The sequence below is a fragment of the Microtus oregoni genome, unplaced genomic scaffold (genome assembly GCF_018167655.1).
Source record: "Microtus oregoni isolate MIOR12 unplaced genomic scaffold, Mior012 000028F_ref0000031, whole genome shotgun sequence".
NCBI classification, from domain to species: Eukaryota; Metazoa; Chordata; class Mammalia; order Rodentia; family Cricetidae; genus Microtus; species Microtus oregoni.
Window position 1 is genome coordinate 16,918,808 of NW_024543087.1, and position 24,271 is coordinate 16,943,078.

Here is a 24,271-nt window from a genome sequence, read left to right on the forward strand (position 1 = left end):
AAGACTGTTTTATATAAAATCCATTTAGATACTATGAGCAGACCCAGATACTTATTTCTGTGGTGTGGATATTGCACATCCTGCTTGTTTAATCACTCTCTTAAAGGGGCAGCGCAGGACACTTGCTACCTCACCTTGGCTGAATGCTCATGACATTCTCTGTTGTAGCAGGAGGGAAGGGGGAGGGAGGGAGGTCTGTCTAACTGCTTAGGTCTGACGGATCCTGCTGCCTCCACCACAGCTTCTAGGAAGGAACAAAGGCAGCGTGCACTTCATCACAGAGAGGACAAGAGGCTGCCACTTCAGTCGTTTTCTCTGCCAAGTCTAGATTTCTCCTTCACTTCGTGTCCAGATTTACAGATCTATGCAGTGACACCTATTCCAGATTATGTGGATGTTCTACACATGGATAGAGTACCTGATCGTGTCAAGAGCTTTTACCGTGTCAACAATGTGAGGAAATTCCGGTATGACAGACCTTTCCACAAAGGCCCCAAGGACAAAGAGAATGAATTCAAGGTAAACAGTACAGGAAGTGGATGCAGGGCACATAGCAAATCTGGGGCAAGCCCTGCTTCTCAGGAACGATCGCCTTTGCACCCTCCCATCAGAACTAACTCTGTGCCCTTGTCTGTGCCCTCCCTGCAGAGCCTGTGGATTGAGCGCACCACACTGACACTGACCCACAGCTTGCCTGGCATTTCTCGGTGGTTTGAAGTGGAAAGGAGGGAACTGGTAAGTTATGCCTCAGAAGGCTTAAACTTTCTTGCTACTCCTCAGCCCATCTCTAGGGAGCTTTCTCTAAGGACTAAAGAAAGAACAAACTTTAGCACCTACCTGGCCTCAGTTCCCTAAGGCCAATCCTATGCCAGAAGCTTTGATAGCTTCTCATCTAGACCACAGGACACTCCTAAACATCAGGTATTTTTCAGTTTACAAATGAAAAAATAAATATATAAATTCTGATATTCTAGAAGCCAGAAATCCATGACTGCAGAACTAACCCTCCTGACTATTTTCTGTACTTCCTTAAGTCAGAAAAGTGAAAACACTATGAAGTCTTCTGTCCACAGGAAGGAGGATTGGCATTACAGGTTATCATCGCTCTGTTCTCAGGGTATGAGGAGCAGTTCTCATGCCTGAGAGGACTCTGTGTGTGTGCCCACAGGTGGAGGTGAGTCCTCTGGAGAATGCCATCCAAGTAGTCGAGAATAAGAATCAGGAGCTGCGAGCTCTGATCAGCCAGTATCAACACAAACAAGTGCATGGCAACATCAATCTGCTCAGCATGTGCCTGAATGGTGTCATTGATGCAGCTGTCAATGGAGGCATTGCACGCTACCAGGAGGTAAGGTGGAGGCCTTGACCAAACTTAGCCAGTCAGCCTGCTAAGAATACAGTTCACAGGCTCCTCTCCCCAAAGTTATACCCTCTTCTGGACGAGGTGGTTCTGAGATCAAAGTTGTAAACTCTTAGCCACTCTCTATTTCTGTAGCACATATCTCTGGCTCCCCCCACCACAGTCTCTGTCAGATGGATAACTTATCTGATTATAAAGTGGCTTCCTGGGATCCTTAAGAAACCCAATCTTGCTGAGCAGTGGTGGCACACGCCTTTAATCCCAGCACTTGGGAGGCAGAGGCAGGCAGATCTCTATGAGTTCGAGGCTAGCCTGGTCTACAAGAGCTAGTTTCACGACAGGCTCCAAAAGCTACAGAGAAACCCTGTCTTGAAAAACCAAAGGGAAAAAAAAAAAGAAACCCAGTCTTTCATGGAGACAGGCTACCTAAGAAACTGGTGCACGTAGCATGAATAATAAAAACCCAGAGACAGATATTGAGCTTCAACCTGAAGATCAGAAATGAGTTCCTATCTCACCCCAGCTTATATTCCTCTCTACTGCTGGGATTAAAGGCAGGCATCACTACCACCCGGTTTCTATGGCGAACTAGTGTGGCTACTAGGATTAAAGGTGTGTGCCACCAATGTCCGGTCTGTACAGCTGATCAGTGTGACTGTTTTACTCTCTGATCTTCAGGCAAGCTTTACTTATTAAAATGCAAATAAAATATCACCACAGGTGCACAGTCTCAGGATACCGGTTCTGCCCGGCATAGTCATGCCATCCAAGCTTTGTGAGGAACCAGAGCTAGCATCCAGCCTCAGATTAGGCCACCTCTAGTCTTTTCCAGGCACAGAAAATACACAATTCCTGACTGTTAGGTGTTCAACCAGGTCAAGCTGGAGTTGCTGAAGAACACCTATGAGGAAGCAACCTGGCTGCCTTTTAAGGGCTCCATCTAAGACTAGGACGGGTTTTTATTACCTGAACTTTCTTTTTACAGGCCTTCTTCGATAAAGATTACATCTCCAAGCACCCAGGAGATGCTGAGAAGATTGCCCAGCTCAAAGAGCTAATGCAGGAACAGGTATGGCTTGTAGGACTTAGAATGTCCAAAACCAGTGGGGAAAGTTACGTACTACAAAATGACACAGTTCTCAGAGGTTGCTTCCTGCTAAACATAGAGGCCTTATTTGACAATTCTCATAGGTCCATGTTCTTGGAGTTGGGCTGGCAGTCCACGAGAAGTTTGTGCATCCAGAAATGCGGCCTCTGCATAAGAAGCTGATTGATCAGTTCCAGATGATGAGGGCCAGTCTGTACCATGTAAGCTGATCCCATGCCTGCCCACTAGAACCAACTTTCACTTTCTCTACACCTATACCACAGTCAAAAAAAAAAGTAGGAAGGAAGTGGGGAAAGGTGGGAGAGAAGCTGTTCCTGTCACAAGGGGGTGGGAGGTGGGGGTGGTGGGTACTATATCCAAAGCCAGGGGCTCAGTATCTTCTCATTGGTTCACTCACTCCCAAAGAAAGAGTCAGACTCACGGCAAAGAACATTTTTCTAGGTTCTGTGCTACTAGAGCTTTCCACATGCAGAAAGGGCTCATAGGCAGGAATTTCTGTGGAGATATTTTTCTTGCCAAGGACCTCAAGAATAAATATATGGCCTGAACCTGGCCCTCTTGTCATCTCTGTTCTTTTCTCTCCTTACCCATTTTCTTCCCCCTTTCTCTCATTCCTTCTCCCTGTCCACCTTCCCTCCTTCTTGCCTTTTCTTCCCCTCTAACTTTATTTTTCCCTTCTCAATTTCCTTTGTAATGTCTTATGATCCAGGATCACATCTAAGAAAGTATTTGGCACCAAGTACTTTCATTCTGACTTCTGTTAAAGGTGTCAGGCAGGTATCATACCAGTCCCCAGATTATCTACTTAAGTTTGACCTGGCTCTTCACCTTCCATAGCAGATTTGGCCCAAGAACTAATGCACACGGGCAGGACCTGTATTCCAGGATCAGTTTTCCTTGGCATAGAATGATGGCTGGTTGGAGATGAGATTCAGGTAGCACTGAGTGCCCAGACCCCTATTCACATCACATACCCTCATCCAATTTTAACCACAAGGCTGACTCTAAATTATTTCTAACTTTCTGTTAAATGTCTTGGCTCCCAGACCTCAGTGGCCGTGAGCCAAAAACCCACCAAGCTACCTGTGAGGCTCTCTTCTCATTTTACTGAGGGCCACCAGGTATAAGTATTAGGGAAACAAAGAAATATAGCTGTCATAGAGAAGTTTCCTCTTTAGAGATGACATAAAGGCAGGACTCAGTGAGCTGTCCCACTTGGAACTGGCCTGCTTTGTTCTTGTGTGCTACATGTTGTAGTTCTCCTAGTCTCTCCAGATTCCCAGTGCAGGCCTCAGCCAATTCAAGAGTGGACAGCGTGGGGTGGTGGCGCACGCCTTTAATCCCCTCACTTGGGAGGCAGAGGCAGGCCGATCTCTCTGAGTTCAAGGCCAGCCCAGTCTACCAGAGAAACCCTGTCTCAAAAAACAAAAAAAGTGGACAGCATGAAAAGCAAAATAGAAAAAGCCTCTCATTACAGTTTTAGAGACTGGCCTGCTTTGCAGAGAAATTTCTATAGCTTACAAAATTTCTGCTTCTTGGTAGGGTTTCCCCATGGCCTTCCATGGAATTTATGTAGAACATAAATATTTTTCCTTTAAAACTAAGATCACTGGCTAGTAAAGAACTTGAGTAGCATCACTGAATCTGATGGGGATTCCACCTCATTAGCATAGGTGGTCTCTGCTCTAGCAGAGTTTCCATCCCATCTCGTAGCCCAGACAGTGTAGAGCCTGGCACCAGGGGGTTTCCTGCCACATCTCTGCAGTCAGATCACTGCAACAAAAGTACCAAGTGCTTGCCCATAAACTTGAAGGCCCCTATTGTGCACATTGCAGAAAAACACTGTAACATTATACCTGCTTGGGAAGAAGAACCTGGAAAATGTGCCTGCCACTTTAAGTCTAGCTCAGAAACATATTCTGTAGACAAGAGTTTTTGTCCATCATATATTAGAAAGATCTTGAGAAAACCTGAATAAAGTTATGCTCTAAAAATTCCTCATTGTCGTAGGGTAGTGGTAGTGCACACCTTTAATCCCAGCACTTGAGAGGTAGAGGCAGGCGGATCTCTGAGTTTGAGGCCAGCCTGGTCTACATAGTGAGTTCTCAGACAGCCAGGGCTACACAGAGAAACGCTATCTCAAAAGAAAAAGCAACAACAACAAAATTTCCTCATTGTCACAGAGACAAAGATCAGTATGCTTTCTATTACCCAGTGGGAAATTAGATTAGTAGTTTCTGCTAAGAAGTCTACATACTTAGTAAGAATTTAATTATGCTAAAGGTAGAACTGCTGTTTTCAATTGCTTACATCAGGACATTGTTTCTTATTTCCCTAGAGGCTGTGTCACAGGCAACTTAACTCAGGTCACTAAGAGCTGAGCCATTCAGCTATCCAATAAAACCCAGCACCAGTTCTTATGTGAGAGTTTGCACTGACTGACAGCCGATAAGTCTTCCTCTCCTTTCCAGTCTCTGTTCTGCTTACTGTGAAGTCAGGAAGCCTGTTAACATTCTCCTATGAACTCAGATTCACTTCAGCCTATTCCAGATGTGTCTCTCAGTGGAATTTTACCTGGGACTCCATAGCATCTGGTCTAGGTTCCAGTATGCTTGCAGGAGTATTTAGTAATGAAGATGTGATTGTCTAGAAAAAAACAGAAGTATATCACATGGTTTTGTTTTTTGTTTGTTCATTTGTTTTACATTTTTTACCGTCAACTCATCTCTCCTACCCCTTGTCTGTTCGTTGCTCTCTATGAACAAGTATTCATTTCTCAACAGGAGTTTCCAGGTTTGGATAAGCTAAGCCCTGCATGTTCAGGCACCAGCACCCCACGGGGAAATGTTCTGGCATCCCATAGCCCCATGAGCCCTGAGAACATCAAGATGACCCACAGGCACAGGTATGGCATTAGGGCTGTGGAAGGTTTCCTCCAGAGAGATAGGTCTGGAGGATAAACATGAGAGAAAAAGACCTGCAGAGAGTACTTGTGTGTGCTCACATGCCCTTTTATCCCCTAGGCCCCAGCCTTGCCTCAAGCAGCTCCTACACTGGTCAGTCAGTGGCATTTCACCTGCATCTAATTAATCACTGTCCTATGTAACAGAAGCACACACATGGTATTCTGAGTATACAGGGGAGGGGAGATTGGGATAAGTCGTGAAGGACAGACAAAGGTTTGCTAGGCAGTAAAGAGTCTACGTTAGAAGAGTGATGGGACAAGATCTGGGCAAAGAACTTACACATGTATGATGTGAACAAGAAAACCTAGCCAGTCTTGTGAATAGAGATAAGAGGCAGGGTACAGGACTCCAGCATGGAAGGGGGCAGGGCCAGGTCGGTAGTGTTCATATGTGCCTTTGGACATGAGCCCAAAGAGAATGAAAATAGTTGATTGTTTTTAAGCTAATAATATTGGTGGTATGGGCATTAAGTAATGACTGCTCAAAATTCAAGAGTTCTGAGCTGAGCAGGCATAAGTGGGAATGCTCAAAGCCTTTAGGACAGGAAAGCCAGCTTTAGGAAAGGAAGCCAGTACAAGGAGTCTCTCACTAAGATTTCTTTTCCAACATGATCAGCAACCCAGAAGAGTGGCCACTCAGCAAATGAGAACAGAAACAACTGAACAAACAGCCTCCTGGTATTGATTGAGGAAAGTTATCGGGAAACTTGTAGCCACAGATACAGGCAAAAACCCACGGAGAGTTTACAGCTCTCTTTTGATAGTGTCTTCATCCCTATAAGACTCCTGAGCTCAGAGCAAATCTCATAATAGTGTATGCTAGATTAGCACTGTTCAGACTGATATTCCATAGGAAGAAGGATGTAAGATTCCTGACCTGATTGATCATCTCTCTCATTTCTCCTGATATACTGCTAGTGCCTTCATACTGAATGGCTCTGATCCATTTAACTGTAAGGAGAGATTGTACTAGCATAAGCCTTTCCAGGCCAGTGGCAAAGTGGGGCTCAGGATTCCTCCAGGCCTCATACAGATGTGAACATTGATTATAGAACCCTCCAAACCAGTGCTGGCTTAGGCTGGCTATCACTGTTTCACAAATCTGTCCACTGTCCCTACTGCCTAGCATGCTTTCCTAGCTGCTACCTGACTTTTCCCTATCTCCTACTATTGTTCACAGCCCCATGAACTTAATGGGCACAGGCCGCCATTCATCCTCGTCTCTCTCCTCACATGCATCTAGTGAAGCAGGGAACGTGGTGATGATGGGTGAAGCTCCTGAGGACCTCTACCACCACATGCAGGTACTGAGCTGTGAGAATGAACAGGGTGGCATGGCTAGAGGACTCACCTTTCTGGAGTCTGGTCTGATGACTCTAGTTCCTGGATTCAGAACACACCTTTCAATAGCTAGCCAGGCAGCCTTATTTCTACATACCATCCTGTCTTGAAGTTTCCATACCTTATTTCACAAGCAGGAAATCTAGCTTCAGACCTAGCTGATATTAGAGATTAAAATGGCAAAGATCTTCTGCCAAATTAGTCTCCTGCTTGGTAGTTCTGATGGCTAAGTCCCAAATTCTCCTCCATGTGTAGCACAACAGAGCCATCACAACTGTCTTACTCCATGTGGGTTTTATGGGTAGTCCATAGTGCTTACCATTAATTAGTCCAGCCTCCAGCAGGGTCCAGAATACAGTATCAGTTACTGGGTTAGGGTACTTCAGGTCATGAGTGCATAAGCCAGCTCTCTCTGTACCAGCTTTACAGTACTGATCATTCAGAATGCTGATTTTTTTTTCTTTACAGCTTGCATATCACAACCCCAGGTACCAGGGCTCAGTCACCAACGTCTCTGTTCTATCCTCATCCCAGGCAAGCCCTTCTTCCTCCAGCCTGAGTTCCACTCATTCAGCACCATCCCAGATGATCACCTCTGCCCCTTCTAGCACCCGAGGTAAGGATGACAGGATGCTGCTTGTTGAAGGAGAGCAGAAAACTTCATGAATCCCACTTGTCTTCCTTTCATCTGTGCCTGTATCTTTGAGAGTGGCCTTGCTGTCACCAAGGGACACTGAATCCCTTTTGTAGATGGATAAAAGAATTTAAAAGGAGACTTAAAAAGCAAAAGCAATTTTATTGGAGTTTGAGAAAATAACAGGCAAGCAAGCTAGAGTTCCCCCTAGCTGCCTGAAGGGAAGAGATAGAAGGGGAAAGAGAAAGCTACTCTCTCTGTGCTGAAAGTCAAAAAGCAGGTTGGGTCAGCACTGTAAATCTATAGAAGCTGCAGTGAGGAGTGGGAATCCTTGGGGTAGGATTACTGGGAGAGGGCATGCCCAGAGTGTCAGAGAAGTACACCTAGGATTGAGTAGCTGTCCAGAAAAGTGAGATGGAAAGAGAAGAGAAAACGAAAGTTATATCTTTAATAGAACAAAAAGTAAAAAAATAAAAAATAAAAATAAATGCATTGGAAAACAAGGTGAGGACAAGAGAGAAACTGAGAATCCAGAGCCTTTTTGGTTGTGGGATGTTGTTTTGTTTTGGATTTTGTTTTGAAATAGATTCTCACTATATACCCCTAGCTAGCCTGGAAGTCAATATGTAGACCTGGTTGTCTCAAAAATTACAGAGATCTACCTGCCTCTGCCTCCCAAAAACTGGAGTTAAAGGTGTGTCCATGCTTGACCTGCTTGTATAGTTTTTATTGATGGGAGTGACATAGGCCTAAAGTGCACAAGCAGTGCTCCACCTTTTGGACCCACTAAGGAGGAAATGTTTGAGTTTGGTTTAGCCTTGTGGTTAGCTCAAAGTTGTTCTGGGTAGCCTAGAATTTAGGGCACACCCAAGATAGATGTAATAACTACCTTAATTTTACTGTTATCGATTTTACCTTCTGGATTTCTTAGCTTTAAGCCAATAATGAATAAACAACAGCATATATTGCTGTTAATTTACCTTTTGGCTTTGTTTGAGGCCAGTTTGGAGCCCTTGTCACTGATTTAGCTCTAACCTTAGTTACAACCAGTTGGTGGATTGTCATCACGTACTGAAGGACCAGTACTGTTTATTTTTAATCTGTCCATGGAAGGAAGGCCAGCACTTGGAAATGGTCATAAGCATCATAGAGATTTTCCATATAGTGTGTAAAAATCTGTCTCCTTTTAATTCCCTATCTTCCAGAGCATTGCCTGCCACTGATGATGACATTTGTCAAAGACGACTCCAACATTGATACTTGCATGCCTTAAATGAGGGCTGCTGAGGAGCTGTGGGTTAACTGTCTCCCTGCCTAGCAACCCCATCCATCAATGTGTTAGAGAATGCTTGTATTTTCAGGGTTGGGTCACCAGCTGACTTTAAATCCTGCTCTGGCAGTATTTGCTGCTGTGCTGCTACTTGGTAGCCAGTACTGCATCTCCCCTTCAGTAAAGGACATGACCCAGGAGAAAACTCAGTTATCCCCTCTGAAATATTTGCCATGCACAGTGGTCTGAGCCTGTCAACCCATCGCTGACTGATTTTAGGCTTCAGAAGGATAGGTTCTTTTTGTTCTGATTATTTTATATACAAAGAAAAAGAACGCAAGCTTATAACACTAAGGAAACAAATAAAATTTATGCCCTGGCATTGCTGAAGCATGCATGGGCAGCCCGTGTATGGCAGTTCCGTTGAACTTTTCCATATTGGGTTCCGTGGTCTACGTTGATGAGGAAGACTGACCAGGTCTGTTCCTCAAGAGGGCACCAGATCTTACTGCAGATGGCTGTGAGCGGTAGGTGGAGGCCGTCCAGACCTGAGTAATAAAACAGAAACTATATTAATTACAACACTGTTTGGCCAATAGCTTAAGCATATTTCTAGCTAATTCTTACATCATAAATTAACCCATTTCTATTATTCTGTGTATCACCATGAAGCTGTGGCCTACTAGTAGGGTTCTGGCTGGTGGCTGGCATCTTTCTCTCCTTTGGCAGCTATATGGCATCTTCCTGACTCTGCCTACTCTATATATCTCTTCCAGCCTGGCTATATTCTGCCCTGCCATAAACAGCTTTATTCATTAACCAATAAAAGTAACACATATACAGAAGGACATCCCTCATCAGTGAGCCACCATGTGGTTGCTGGGAATTGAACTCAGGGCCTTTGGAAGAACAAGCAGTATTCTTAAGGATTCTCTCTAAAGTATACAAACCTGTAAGGCCCACAGGAGGCAAGATGGAAAGAACCAATGAAGTGTGTCCTGATGGATGCAATGGCCAGCTAGGGGAAGACACTGGTAAAGTGGAGAGAAGTGAGCAAGGTTACAGCAGAGCAGTCACAGATTTCAGTTTAAAGCACTGTTGGACGGTCCGTAGGTCCAGTGAAGAAGTGAATGCTGAATGTGGGGTGCAGGTCTTTCTAGGCAGCAGCCCAAAGTCTGCCCATTCTGCTACCCATATTACTTTCCTAACATGAACTGTGGGATTCAGACAAGAGGGGCCAACTTTAGGGAACACAATCTATGAAGGCTGCAAACAGAGACAGGACCATGTGTTATGAAACGGCCTACTAAAAGATGGCTCTGGGAATAGAAAGGAAGTCCACAAAATAGCTGTGTATGTCTAAACATTGGTATTTCCAATCTTGTGTAAGTGCCCTGGTTAGAGCTGCAGATACAGATTCCATATATCATCTAGGTGTTGCTGTATTCCTTAACCTGAAGTCTCTGAGGTGTGCTCAGCCATATCTAAGGCTTATTCTGGCTATTCTTTTTTTCTGATTTTTTGTTTGTTCTTGGTTTTTCAAGACAATATTTCTTTGTGTAGTCCTGTCCAGGACTGGAATTCATAAAGACCTTAAAGACACGCTTCATCACCTCCCAGCCTTATCTGGTTATTCTTGCAGATTCATGATTATTGATAAACAAATGATGGATATTTTAATTCAGTATTACTCTGGTACTTTTTTTAAATTTGTGTGTATGTGTGTGTCAGATTCCCTGGGACTGTAGTTACAGACTGTGGTGAGCTGTCTGATAGAGGCGCTAGGCACCAAACTCAGGTGTTTCTGAAGAGTAGCAGGCTATTAACCACTGAGCCATCTCTCCAGCTCTGATACTGCTCGATATTCTTCTGTGCTGTGGCTGCTATTAGAGACATTTCAGCCTAGCTGTTACTGCCTGTATTGGTTACTCTTCTCATTTCTATGACTAAATATGTGGCATGCAAGTTGAGGAAGGGTTTATTTTGGCTCACAGTATGAAGGTATTGCAGCAGGTGTATAAGGCAGCTGGTACACTCACTGGTTTCCCCGTTTTTATGCAACTTAGGTCTCTGGCCCATGGAGTGGGTCTTCCCTCCTCACTTATACCTTTCTGCACCCAGAATCCTGTCTCAGGTGATCTTAAATCCAATAACAATAAGATTAACCATGACACCATCATTTGTCCTTCTAGCAGACTTCTCAGGGACCTCAGAGTGCCAGCCTCAGTGCCCCCTTCAGGGTTCAGAAGAAGACTTAGCAAACACAGGACTTAGATCGGAGGGCGAAATTAATTCTCCACTATGTACTTTTCTGCATCAGTTTCTTTCTTCTTCTCCTGCTGTCCTCCTGTTCTGTAAAGTTTCCAGCTTATATACACACAAACCAAAGGCAATTCTCTGAGCCTGGACGTCCCTTTATCTTTGAAGGTCCCATATAGATATGAAAGACTCCTTTCCTGACTGCATGTCCTGTCAAATGGAAGATAGCTGCAGGGAGGTGGCTTCTAACATATCTCAGGGAACAAAGCGGAGATTAGACTGTGGGAACCAAGGTTATTGACTGTGTGACTGAATTTCCCACCGGAGGTTCCATGGGAGCGGGCTGGAATGACCCAATATACCAAACAGTACATGGGAAAGAATTGGGCCCAATAATCCATACTCTGCTGAATCTTGTACCAAGGGAGAGCGAATGGCTTCACAAGAGATCCACTGTGAGAATTAGCCAATACACAAAAGGTGGCGGGCCCAGCGCCTTGAGAACTGTGTTTATCTCCGTCAGAACGCATTTGCTCTGGTGAGTCAGCCTTCTACTCTATCAGCTGAATCTCACTGCGTGATTACTGCAGGCCGCAGCGACTAGTAACTGATTTGGTCCTCATAAGCTTTTATTGAGTGCTCAAGTGGAGAAACTGCATGGCTCTTGTCTAATGAGTGAAACAGGAAAAAAGTTCTCCTGGTTATCTCTTTATTTCTTTCTAATGTCTTTGTTATCTATTGTGGCATAGTATAAAGTGTTCTCAAAACTTAGATATCTTAAAACAGTTGTGTCTTAGAATTCTGACTTGACCAGATGTTTCACGAGGAGCAGAGCATGGAGTTGAGAACGGAGTCACTGACGAGTGCCGTTTTAGAGACAGACTCTGAATGGCTGAAAAAAGCCTCTTCCCTCTCTGAGGCTGTAAGTGTATAAATAGACAAAATAGTTAAATAGAACTTGGCCCAAAGCAGGGACCTAATAGCAAGGGCAGAAGCAGTTAGAAATAAAGGAAGCCACTTTAAACTACATCATTCATGTAGTCTCTACACCAGCCGTCTAGAGAGAGCTGCACACCCAGATGCCTGTCAGGCAGTGCCGAACTTGTGGGGGAAGACAAACTGCGTGGAACCAGTGAGATGGCTCAGTGGGTAAAAGCACTTGTCACATAGGCCTGCATTTCCTGAGTTCACTCCCCAGTACCATGGAAGAAGGAAAGAATTGGCTCCCAGAAGTCGCTTTCTGACCTCCACTCACACCCGGGCATGTGTATGCTGTCACTCACCACACTGTAAAGTTGAATAGCTTTAAAGATAAATAGTTTTGAAAAGGACTGTACAACACCATAGGGTAAGTCTGATGTTTTCAAGTAGATGTGGCAATGATAAACAAGGCAGTAACGGGTCTGTTCATTCTTTAATGTCCCTTGTTAGCAGTGAGGGAAAAGTTTCTTTGAATATGGTCTGGAATAGAATCCCGTTCTGCACTCCTAGGTCATGAGACCATTGTTCTTCTTTTACATACCCATTGACAACCTCTGCTATGGTTCTTGTAACTAGAAGTCTGTGAGAACAGGGAGAATAACAAAGAACAGTTGAAATTCTTGTTAAGTCCATGGCTCCCCCTGCCGGTCAAAAGGCTGATGAGACCCGGGAAATAGTGGCACTAGGACCCAACTTCCGGATTGATTATTGGAGGCAGCTGAAATAGTTCAGAAACTCCATGAACAGACAAGCCCTCATAGTATTTAAATGTATTCATGAAAGTTAACACCACTCTGTCCCACCAAGGACTAACTGCCTAAGGCATCGGAAAGTGAGGCAGCTGAATTGAAGAAAATTAGTACACCCTACTCTTTTGTTGTAACACACAAGCGGCCGCCACAACTTGAATGTAAGTCCTCACCAGAACCCCCAGACCTTCAGGATGTGACGCTCCTCATGCAGCCCCAGCACATATGGATGTTTTCTAAGCTGAGAGAACATGGCCTGAGGGAAGCAATTCCAGCCTGTGCCTACTGTGGAATAGGCATTGAAGAGACAGATTTTCTAGGTGTGCTGATCTCCAAGTGATGTTTCTTTTTGTCCTGTGCAGATAGTCATGTCTAGAGGTTGCCCGCAGGGCTTAGGGGCATTCACAGTCTCTCATCTGGGAAGACAGACAAATCAGTGGGATTCTGAGCTTTTTTAAAATTTCTTTTCTCTACATAGCCATCTTCTTGAGATTACCTTAAAGCTCTACATAGCCATCTTCTTGAGATTACCTTAAAGCACAAATTTTAAAATAGAACATAAATATCAGTAAAGCTACAAAACAAAGAAATTCAAAAATTTTAAGTAACCATACTCTATGCATTCCCTTATCATTGAAGGATGTTAAAAAAGTCCTAAAGCCAGCCCAGAGGTTTTCTCAGAACAGCTGTAGAAAAAGTTACAAAACTAACAGCAGAAAAATTACATTGTTGGTATTATGTTCTTTTTGAACTAAAATGAACACCTGGACTTCTCAAGGATCCCTGCAGTAAGCTGAATGAAGACCTGGTTTTGCTTTGATTTGTTAGAATTTTTTTCTAGTACAAGCACCACAGGCCCCAGAGACAGTGGGTTTCAGAGACTCAGATGCCCTCTGGGATCTGCAGACTCGCCTCTCAGCTGGAGCCTATGGCTAGTATCACTGTCCAGCTCCTCAGAGCTGAGTCAGCCAGAAACATTGAGGTCTAGATGACTCTGCCATGGAGACACTGTGGCTAGTCAGTTGTCTGATACAATGAATAGTGTGTATTTGCAGAAGTGTTCCTATTACCCTATCATGGGAAAGCCAGCAGTATCTTAAGAACCACAGAGGGGAAGTTCCTCAATGCTTTAATAGCACCTCAGCCAGCAGTCACTGCACTGGCTTCATAGAAAAAGGACATGAAAAGTAACAAAAGGAAAATAACATGAAATAAGTCGACTCAAGAACCTTTGTCTAGATGGACAATGGGAGGCAGAGGCAGGCAGATCTCTGAGTTCAAAGCCAGCCTGGTCTACAGAGCAAGTTCCAGAACAGCCAGGGCTGCACAGTAAGGGAGGAAAAAGCCTGAGTCTACGTCCCTTGCTTTCTGGGTTAGTTCCATGTCCCTGAACTCACCTGGTTCCACATCCATTCAGTCCCAAATAAACACACATAGGCTTATATTAATTATAAAGTGTTTGGCCTATTGCTCAGGCATATTACTAACTAGCTTTTACAATTTAAATTAACCCATAATTCTTATCTATGTTTAGCCATGTGGCTTGGTGCCTTATCTCAGTAACACATTCTCATCTTGCTTCCTCTGCTTCTGGATGACAACTGCATCTCTGCCTTTCCTCTTCCCAGAATTCTCCCAGTCTGGTTGCCCTACCTATACTTCCTGCCTGGCTGCTGGTCAATCAGCATTTTATTAAACCAATATGAGTGACAAATCTTTACAGAGTACAAGAGCATTCTCCCAGAGCATTCAAGGGCCAGCAAGTATCAAACCAACTGTATACAGGGTCCAAGGCTTCCAGCTAGCCTAGTGTAAAGCTGTAATAGGTCTGACAGGTAGGCAGTATCAAGGCAGTGGAACCTACCCTCTGGAAGGGATATGCCAAAAGGGTAGTTGGAAGCCAGTTGAAAACAGAACCACTGGTGTTTGGAGAAGGTAAGTGTGTGTAGACCCAGTATGTCAAGTCAGAACTATGTGGTTGTTATTCCAAGTGTCTCTTGTCTTTGTGTGATGGCTCCATCACAAGCTGACCTTGGCCCACTCGCGGGTCCTCTGGAAGAGCCCATGTTCAGACCACATTTCTTCCTGAAAATACAAGGTTCAAAAACCCTAAGCACCCCGCACCAGGCCTCAACTCTCCTTACCTTCTGCCTCTGGGTATGGTGGTGGCCTCTGTCAATGAATGTGCCTCAGCCAAGATAGCAGATTCAGTCTTCACCGTCTGTTCACTAGATCTCCTTCATTCTGTGTTATGCTGAGTTCACCCTAGCTGTAAGGGACACCTACCCTGGTCCCCAGTCCTAAGGATGCTTGGCGACTGAGCCCTCCATCTGTGGTTTGTCATCTGTTCGTGATTGTTCTCACTTGGTTACAGGCTCTCCCTCTCTGCCAGATAAGTACCGACATGCCCGGGAAATGATGTTGCTGTTGCCCGCACATCGGGACCGCCCAAGCAGTGCCATGTATCCAGCAGCCATCCTAGAGAATGGACAGGTAGCAGGCCTCGCCTTGACTAACTGTCCTCTGCTACAAGTGTGTTGGCGTGGGCTCCCTCATTGCATCTGCTAAACCTTTGCATGCACAGTCTTGCATGCCTCCCTCATTCTGTAAGAAAGCTGTTGGACTCCTCAAGACAATAAATCTGAGGGCCAGAAATCCAGTGTAGGTTTGGGTAGACTGGCGACTATACCTGCTTGGGTGGCTTCCTAAACCTCTAGCCATCTTTCTGACCTGCACAGACCCATTCTTCTGCATCCTGAGGAGGCTGTAGTAAACACAGGTAGGAGGACGTCTATGTGTCCTGCTAGGGTTGACCTCCACACTTAGTTTTCCAGACACCATGCTTGAACCAGCAAATAACAGTTGGCCCTGTGCAGTTTGCCCCAGACTTTCTATCCAGAGCCATAAAAGTCACTTCCAAGTAACTGTCCTAGACCCAAAGTGCCAGGAGTTTCTCAGTGGCACCCCTCTGTCAGGCAGGGAGCAGATCTGAGGGGTGCTGCTCAGAAGAGCAATGGGACCTGCCAGACTCCAGGTATGGGTGCTGCCTTTCTCTCCCCTCAGTGCTAACCTGGATCTGGGTGGGGACTTCCAAGAATTAAGACCTATCAGTGCTCATGGAGCAGACAGGGTTTTTAAATCCTTTCTGTCAGTGGTCTCCCTGGCAAACAGAAATATGTGACAGTTGAATAATGGAAAGTACCTACGTCCTGCACATGACAGCCTGGGTGATGTCTCAAATGACCATGAAGTGCTCAGATCCAAATACACCTGGACTGTTGTAGCATTCTTCCCAGGGCTGCGTGAAGCTCTCAGCACATCTCAAGCATGAGCTATCTTACTGCTTTGATATCCTCATCTGAGCTTAGAACATCCTGGCACCTGTAGTCCCTAACACTGCCTCCCAGATGTAGCTGGCTGCTCTTACACTCTTTGATATTTTTCTCCTTCCCTCAGCCACCAAACTTCCAGCGGGCCCTGTTCCAGCAAGTAGTTGGAGCCTGTAAACCCTGCAGTGATCCCAATCTGTCTATGGCTGAAAAAGGTATTTTCCTCTCTCTAGGAGCTCTCTCGTGTTTGTCCCATCTTGAGTGTCTAACTCTTGTTCCTGAGTTACCAACTGTCCAGGTCTGAGCCACAACCAAAATGCTCATGTCTGTCTCCCTAGACATAGTGCTGACCAATTTCTCAGGTCACTGTTTAGACCACAGCTGGCCTGGATCCTGTTTGTCTGTCTGTATTTCTCTCTCTGTAGGGCCCACCCTCAGAGAGGCCCATCTGCCTTGAGTAATTTGTTATAACTCAGGCTGCTGGGGGCACCTACTCTCCTAGGTTCTTCCTAATAACTCCTAGAATTTAGTATGCCTGCTGGTCCATCTGGGGCTTCAGAAACTTCTTGGAGCTCAGAATGGACTGTGGTCAGTGAAAGCTCCAAAGGAATAGAACATATATACTACAGCGAATTTCCAAAATTAAGTTTGTGCAGAGAAAGCTCTGTGTGCTTCAGTGAAGTCCAGTCACTGTTTAGCCACTCTGGCCAGTGACCGCTGGGTCCATCTGTACTACACCATACCACTGAGAAACTCTCCCTAGAGCTGCAGTTGCATGGATGTGACACGTCACCCTGTGTTCTGCAAGCTGATGTAAGAACTTGTGTCCAACCTCTATAACCTTGACTGAAGCCCTAGACACCTAAGTTAATTTTAGCACAGCAGCACCTAAATGGGGACCATGCTGAGCTTGTCTGTCAAGCAGAACCTGGTCCCATGGTTCTCTCCTCGCCTCCATCTGCTGTACTTAGTACATATTCACTTCCCACCAATAGGCTATTGCCCCTTAGCCCATCAGACCATGTCCCTTCAAAGCTTTCATCGTGTTGTCATTGCACCTGCTTACCAAGTGCTGTCTGCTGTCCCTACTGTCATTGTTACCCCTGTTGGTTGTTATAAAGGACAAACTCTGTGTCCTTTTTAAGGAGTTCAAACACTGGGTCCAAACCTTGGTTCCTAGTGGGCATTAGTGCCAGATGCTCTACCACAAAAGGCCTACTGAAGATGCCTTCCTAACCTCAAGGCTGCACATCCCGAAAAAGTGACTCCTTGGATTCCTGTACCTATGACCCCAAAACAATGGTCCTTTTTGGCCTGGAAAGCTAGAATCCACAATGATTTTCTTCACCTAAGATGCAGAGCAATCTCAAAACTAGCCATGAATCACACAGCTCAGAGCTCAAATCAGTATTGGTGGTCAGACCAGGATGCTACATCAGCTGGTCACAGAAGAACCTCAGGCCTCACAAGCTACACTGCAGCAAAGAGCTGGGCACGCTCACCCTAGGTGTCTGGGGGAAGGACAGGTGTCTCAGAACAAAAACTGAGCCCAGAGCTACCATATCCAAACCACAAGGTCAATGCTTAGTGGCAACAAATTAAGCAATTTCCCATTGGTAATACACAGGCCAGACTAACTCCTAGGTCCCCCTAGAAACTTACTTCTCACCTGTAGGTTCTTTTTTTTTTTTTTTTTTTTTTTTTTTTGCCAGTCACACCTGGCAAGGCTGCCCTCAGGTCAGGGACTGTGCACTGGGGACCTCAGGCCAATGCTGTAGATTCCCTTGGCCACACTACATGGCAAAGGTCCACTGGCCTCACTGCAGATTTGTGGTTTCTGGTTGACATGGAATGGCTCACTCAGACGCCATCCTAAGTACGCCATGACAGCCTTCCTAGCATTCTTCCCCTGCAGTGCCCTTGACCTCAATTTCCTTTGGACCCTTGGGGTAAATTTTAGCAGCCCCTTCAGTTCTTTAGGGCATTAAGGACATGTCTGAGATCTTGGGTTGTCAGGTCTTTTTAGAGAAGAAGCTTCACAGGATCATTAAGCTGCCACTCCTGAGACCTGTGGCTTTCATCAAAAATGTTGTTTCTGTTTGGGAGACAAGAACTTGGATGCTTAGAACCAAGAAGCCCTTGCTGCACTTTGGAGAACCTGGAGGAAGATATGCCTATTCTTGGTCTCAGAATTTCTGAGGAAGTCATCTGATGCTTATCAGATTCAGAATTCTTTTCTGCAGGTAACAGCTCAGTTGCTACTCATCAGATTCAGATGCCTTTTCTTCCCACTATTAGCCATCAATGTATCATGAGATTAAGCATCCTTATAGCTGGAGTTTTACCTTGCTGTGTTGTATGTAAGCCCATGCTAGTCCTTGAGCAAAGAGAAGAAAAATGATGTCATCCCTCTATCCATGGAATGCCTTAGGCCCAGCACTTTGGACCATCTCCTACTCAAAGGCCAGATTCCAGCTTTTTCTGGAGGCTCCCAGCTCCTATCAGGCCTTGGAATTCTCCATTGAGTATCTGGGCCATGAAAGCCCAAACCTTGGATACCTCAAGCTCCCACTGTTTTAAAACAGAACCCGTATTAGACACCTGTACTCTGCTAGGCTGCCCTTCCAAAAGGCTCCAGCAGAGGAAAGGCATGTTTCCTCTTGCTAGCGTTGGTTCTCTGAAAAGAACCATTTAAACAAGCTTCACATTTCCCTTCCTGTACGTGCAGAGTAGCCAAACCCCAAATTGTGAAGGTCTAGCCACTGCTCTTCTCTCCCCTTTAACAAAGGACTGTCACCCCAGCCAAAGAGCCAGCGCTGAGGCACCGCTGCTTTGTCTGGGCCCTGCTCTATTCTGCACCAAGGACTTTCTAGCCTCTCCCTTTCTCAGGAAGCAGTGTGTTCCCCTGGTTCCAGGCTGAGACTACAGTGGGTTCCTTAAATATCTCTTCTTGCTCAGAAAATGTCTTGTTCTTAAACCCAGTCAGTAGGCATAAGAACAGGGATGGGTCAGTGTTCTAAATGTTACCACAGGCTCCCTGTAGAACCAGCAGAGCTGCCTGTCAAAGGACACGGTCTCCATCTCCTGTCCTGCTCCCTGCTTTTCACACAGGGCATGGGCAGTTCAAGAGCCTTGAACTAATTCTTGACTTGTGAAGAGTTCTGTGTCCTGTGCCACGTTCTTGATCTCTTCAGCCTTTCCTGTTCTCTCCTGTGGTCTTCTGGTTTTGCTTCTGACAGATCCCAGAGACTGCAGGTGTTTACTCCTGATTGCATGTTCTCTCAATCTGCTTTATCCTGAACACTCTTCAGAAATCAGCTTACTCTTGTCTTCAGAGGCAGCTTCAATCACTGGCCAGTTATCTCTCTGGACCAGTGTCTTGCTTGGCTAGTATTTTCAGCTGTAGGGCCTGACATGCCTCTTATATGCTGGCTACACAGAGCAGACATAGAGAAGCCTCAGGCTGTAGGGCAGCTTCTCCGAGCGGGAAGCTCAAGAAGTAACCTCCGTTCACTCCATCTCTTTCCACCCTTCAGCGGTGCCAGCAGCCCCCAGCAGCTGGAGCCTGGATAGCGGAGCCCAAGAGGCCCAGCCCTTCCTGTCTGCCCTCATGGGGCACATCCTGGCTCCCCCAGTGCCTCCCCGAAGCCTGCTGCATGGTAAGCGGGTCCCCCAAATAGTTTCTCATCTCAAACTCTGACCAAGGGCTAGATCAGCAGCTTTCTAGGCCGTCTCAGCCAAGGATAAAACATCCACACCACAGAAAGGAGCCTGCTGAATATTGGGGCCAACAAGGTTTTTGAGTCCTGCAAACTAGCTCAGTAAGGCCATCCCAGGCAGGGAGGCTGAAGACGACAAAACCAGCTGTGCCAGAAATACACTCACCAGTCTGCCATCATCTGCCAGTGGACCAGAACTTCTTCTGCCTGAAGCCTGCTTCATGGGCTCTGAAGCACTCAAACTCCTGACCTGTGTAGAATGGGATTCTTTTACCTCAGTGACCTGTATTTTACAGACTGTCAGTGTAAAGAAAAGTGACTTTCAATGCTGAGGTGTTCTTGGGGGACTTTTCCACACCTGCCCAGTGCCCAGCAAGGTGATGCTGCTGTGCAGCTTGTGCAGGGGGTCCCCAGCTGAGGCTACGGTTCTGTTCTCTTTGCAGGTCATTACTCCCTACACTTTGACGCTTTCCACCACCCACTGGGTGATGCCCCCCCAGCCCTCCCTGCCCGGACCCTGCGCAAGGTAATGTACTGAAGCACCTGTCCTACCGCCTCATCTGCTGTAGACACCCTGGGGGCCTACAAGAGGAACCTGCCTCTCCTCTCCTCTGTCCTGAGAGCCTAAGCTGGCAGAAGCTGGGGGTGGCTAGAGCCACACTAGAGCAGCAGGTGACCCATGAATCCTGCAATGAACATGAGGACAGGGAGATCAGGGGGTCTTATGGACAACACATGACAACAACATGTATAAGGAGAAATTTGGGGGCTCTCTGCCAATACCACAGGCTCTCAACACACTCTACTCCAATAGCTAATTAAATGTCCCTGTGGTGGCTTATAAGAGTTTTTAAAATTAGTGTCAACTGAAAATGAGAAATATCAGGCACTAAAGTTTTACAAAAAATTCAAGAAGTAAAATTTGACTCTTCTTGTTAGCTTCATTTTTCTGCAAATGGGAATTGACCAAGTCTGTGACAGATTTTAGCAACAGAGTAACACTCACCTCATCTGTGGCCCAGCAGGGTTCCTTCTGCCTGATGACCCAGACCATACCCAACCTGGGAATTGGTCCCAGGTGTATCAGTGCCCAGCCGCCAGGGCAGGGCAGAAATAATAGTGATTCTGGGCCCCACTAGCTTGCTTTGGGGGGAAGAAGCTTAGGGGGAATCATTGCTGAAGACACAGACATGAAACTGATAAGATTTTAACGTTCGTTGATAAGCAGACTCTTGGTCTCCACATGGCAGGCCACTCCACCTGTCTAGGGGGATTCTAACTTACCCACCCTTTCCTTCGCACAGTCTCCTCTCCACCCCATCCCAGCCTCCCCTACAAGCCCCCAATCGGGCCTGGATGGCAGCAACTCTACGCTGTCTGGCAGTGCCAGCAGCGGTGTGTCCTCCTTGAGTGAGAGTAACTTTGGGCACTCCTCAGAGGCCCCACCTCGAACAGACACCATGGACTCCATGCCAAGCCAGGCCTGGAATGGTGATGAAGACCTTGAGCCGCCCTACCTCCCTGTCCACTACAGCCTCTCTGAGTCTGCTGTCCTTGACTCCATCAAGTCCCAGCCATGCAGAAGCCACTCAGCCCCAGGGTGTGTCATCCCTCAGGACCCCATGGACCCCCCTGCACTTCCACCCAAGCCCTACCACCCCCGCCTGCCAGCCCTAGAGCACGATGAGGGTGTGCTACTGCGGGAGGAGGCTGAGAGGCCAAGGGGCCTGCACCGAAAGGCCTCACTGCCTCCTGGGAGCACCAAGGAGGAACAGGCCCGCATGGCCTGGGAGCACGGCCGAGGGGAACAGTGAGGAGCAGAGAGGCAGCTGCACCACCATCTTCAATGAGCAGCTTGCCCAGGCACTCCGGGTCTGAAAAGCAAGTCCCTCCCAGGGAGCTAGAGGCTTGGCACTCAGGAGAAAACCACCAGAGTCTCTGTTCTACTGCCGTGAACTCATGTATTGCCATGTCCAGAGGCCACAGCAGCATGAAGGGTTGTGGTTTCTCTTTTATTTCTTTTTTCCCCCCATTTTTCTAGGTTTTCCTTTATGCAGTAGTTGCTTTCTTCCTCCTGCAGTTCCAGACCACATGGAGCTATATGGAGATATTGCACAGACAGAATTGCTTTGCAGCATTGCAGAGTCCAGGAGGAGGAGCCCAGGCCCTCCTTCCAGGGTAGAGATGGCGAAGAATGGAAATTGCACTAGGGACCTCTTCCTTTGCTGTATGGACAGAAAAATTCATGGTTGTATTCAGGGATTGCAAGGACCACATGGACGACATGTCACAGGTGGACAAAGGGGCCACAAGCCGTTTTGCACAAATGCTTGCCCACCTGCCCACTCTTCCATCTAGGAGTGTGCAACTGAGGGGCTGGTCAGGCACATGACTGGCCTAACTGCATGCCCAGGGCACACTGCCAGGCTTCCATGGGCCAGCCTTGTCTCTTATCCCACTTTGGACATTATTCCATGGGCCAGCCTTGTCTCTTACCCCACTTTGGACACTATACATCATTTTTATTTTGGACTTTCCACTCAAAACACCTCATGATCTGCAGAAGCCTCCCTGGCTCGAATGGACTTGCAAGGGTTATCTCTTCAGCCCTGGGGCTTGAATTAAATGAAGCTAGGAGGGCTATCACTCCTGCAGGGAGTTAGCCCCCTCCCTTGTGTTAGAAAGAGCTGGTGTAAGAATGAGGCTAGATCCAGTGTGGCCGGAGCCAGAATGCCGCATAAGCTTTCACAAGTGGCTCCAATGCCTGCCATTTAGCACCTGAATCAGGGATTTTCAGCACTACCTCTGAGCTTGGGGTTGGCTGCCCAGCCTGGCTTCCAGGCCCTGAGGATGTGTGGTCAGGTTCAGCAAGCTCCTGGGTATAAAACATTAAAATATTTTTTTTTTTTTAACTGACGGGAGGAAACTAATTTTGGAAGCAGAGAGCCACACAGGTAAAACTGTTATCTTCCAAGTAGCCAAGTACAGAACCCTCCACTCCAAACCCATAGGGGCCGCCACTCAGGGTTCAGGACGGGCAGAAGGGCAGTTTTTCAGACCTCCCCAGTCTGTTAGGAAGGGCACAGTGGTGACTTTATAGGAAATTCTTTCGTGTCAGGGCACTGATTTTTCTCTTGGTATTATGGTGGGGGTATAGTATATTTCACCAGGGTGCTTCTAAGTTACTTTTAAAAATAACTTATCTCAAGACAGTTGTTTTCCTTTCATTTGCTTACATTCTCATCAGTGATGGCCACAAGACTGCCTTCTCTTTGGTGAGCAGGTCTGTTGCCCCACTCCCCTTATCTTGTTGGCCTTCTGGTATCCGGTGGCCAGGTTCTGGGCCTAGCTGCTCATCCCTTTCCCACAATTCTTTCCCAAACCGAAAAGTCCATGGTCAGGGTCTTTTTCTCTTATAAACAAGTTCAGTAGAATTGCCAGCAAATAACCTAAGGGAAAAGATAGAAGGCCCATTTTACTCCAGAGTATGTTGGGGTCCAGGTACAAGAGTATAGGGCTTTCTGATACCTCAGGATCATTCAGGCAGAGCAGAGCAGAGACTATGGAGGATGTAGGCCAATCCAGGTAGCCTTGGCTCCAAGGGTAGACACACCTGCTCCTGAACCTAGATTCATTGGTAAGCTTGTTTCTGGACCATCTGGTTCATAGGTATGAGGGTCAAAGTCTAGCTTTGTTGTGACTCTTAGGGAAGGCAGCAGTCCATGAAGGCAGCCTGCTATCCAGTGCAGACATCTGCCTTCTCCACTTGGTGGCACAGGAGGTAGGGAGGGAAATGTAGGGTTAAGTTCCCTGGCCTTGCTTTATGCAAGATGAAATATATTTGTGTCGTCCCTCTCCATTTTCCCTAACTGGATGAAATGGACCTATTCTGAATACTTTGTATTGAAAAACCAGCCAGTGTGAGGGAAATGGAAGGCCAGATATCAGAATCATTTGAAAAGATTGTGAAATACTGATTTTCATTCTTATAAGCATATTTGTAAATACCTATTTGGATGCTGTGTATTTGTACAGGAATTTGAGCAAAAAATGTATAGAGTGTGATGTCTAATTGGTAATAAGCCCTATAAATGTGTTTTTAACTTCTGGCATTCTGTGCTTATTTAAAACAAGAAAACTTCTAACCATTTCCTTTGTGTACTCGTGTCTAAAGAAAAAGTGACTTAAAAATGATCTTACCTGTACCAGAAAAGTTTAAAAAATTGTGCCGGTGTCCCAAGAGGTATTTTACTGTATATATTGTGGTAGCATGTTATACATCCAACGGGTAATGTGAATTTTAGATGTAAATACCTGCCAATTGACTCCCCCCTCCCTTGACTGCTGTGATGTGAATTAAAGATGAATACCTGATATTGATCCACTGATTTCACTGAATGGGAGCGTTAAGTGCCCCTCTCAAACCCTTGTCGCCGGGCTCCAAGCCCTTTTAGCTCCAGATACTTTCCTGTACTTGCCGTCCTCTCTTCATATTCAGCCTTCGAGGGCAAGTGGCCAAGCCCTTGCACTTAGCATCAGGGCAGTCCAGGCGGTAA

The 24,271-nt window shown here is 46.2% G+C and overlaps 1 protein-coding gene across 4 annotated transcripts in view; it reads left to right on the forward strand.

The window, feature by feature from the left end:
- Dock3 (dedicator of cytokinesis 3) overlaps nt 1–24,089 on the forward strand; it is a 465,111-nt gene extending 441,022 nt beyond the window's left edge. For 2 of the 4 annotated variants that reach the window (XM_041676723.1, XM_041676725.1), the window contains exons 42-54: nt 353–519; nt 649–735; nt 1,169–1,348; nt 2,346–2,429; nt 2,552–2,668; nt 5,252–5,373; nt 6,614–6,737; nt 7,243–7,390; nt 15,042–15,160; nt 16,124–16,211; nt 19,533–19,655; nt 20,159–20,241; nt 21,020–24,089. In XM_041676723.1, the coding sequence (XP_041532657.1) occupies nt 353–519; nt 649–735; nt 1,169–1,348; nt 2,346–2,429; nt 2,552–2,668; nt 5,252–5,373; nt 6,614–6,737; nt 7,243–7,390; nt 15,042–15,160; nt 16,124–16,211; nt 19,533–19,655; nt 20,159–20,241; nt 21,020–21,529 (1,952 nt within the window). In that variant the 3' untranslated portion in view covers nt 21,530–24,089. The remainder of the gene's footprint in view (nt 1–352; nt 520–648; nt 736–1,168; nt 1,349–2,345; nt 2,430–2,551; nt 2,669–5,251; nt 5,374–6,613; nt 6,738–7,242; nt 7,391–15,041; nt 15,161–16,123; nt 16,212–19,532; nt 19,656–20,158; nt 20,242–21,019) is intronic. The other 2 variants (XM_041676724.1, XM_041676726.1) reach the window with 2 other exon arrangements.
- Nucleotides 24,090–24,271: the final 182 nt, after the last annotated feature.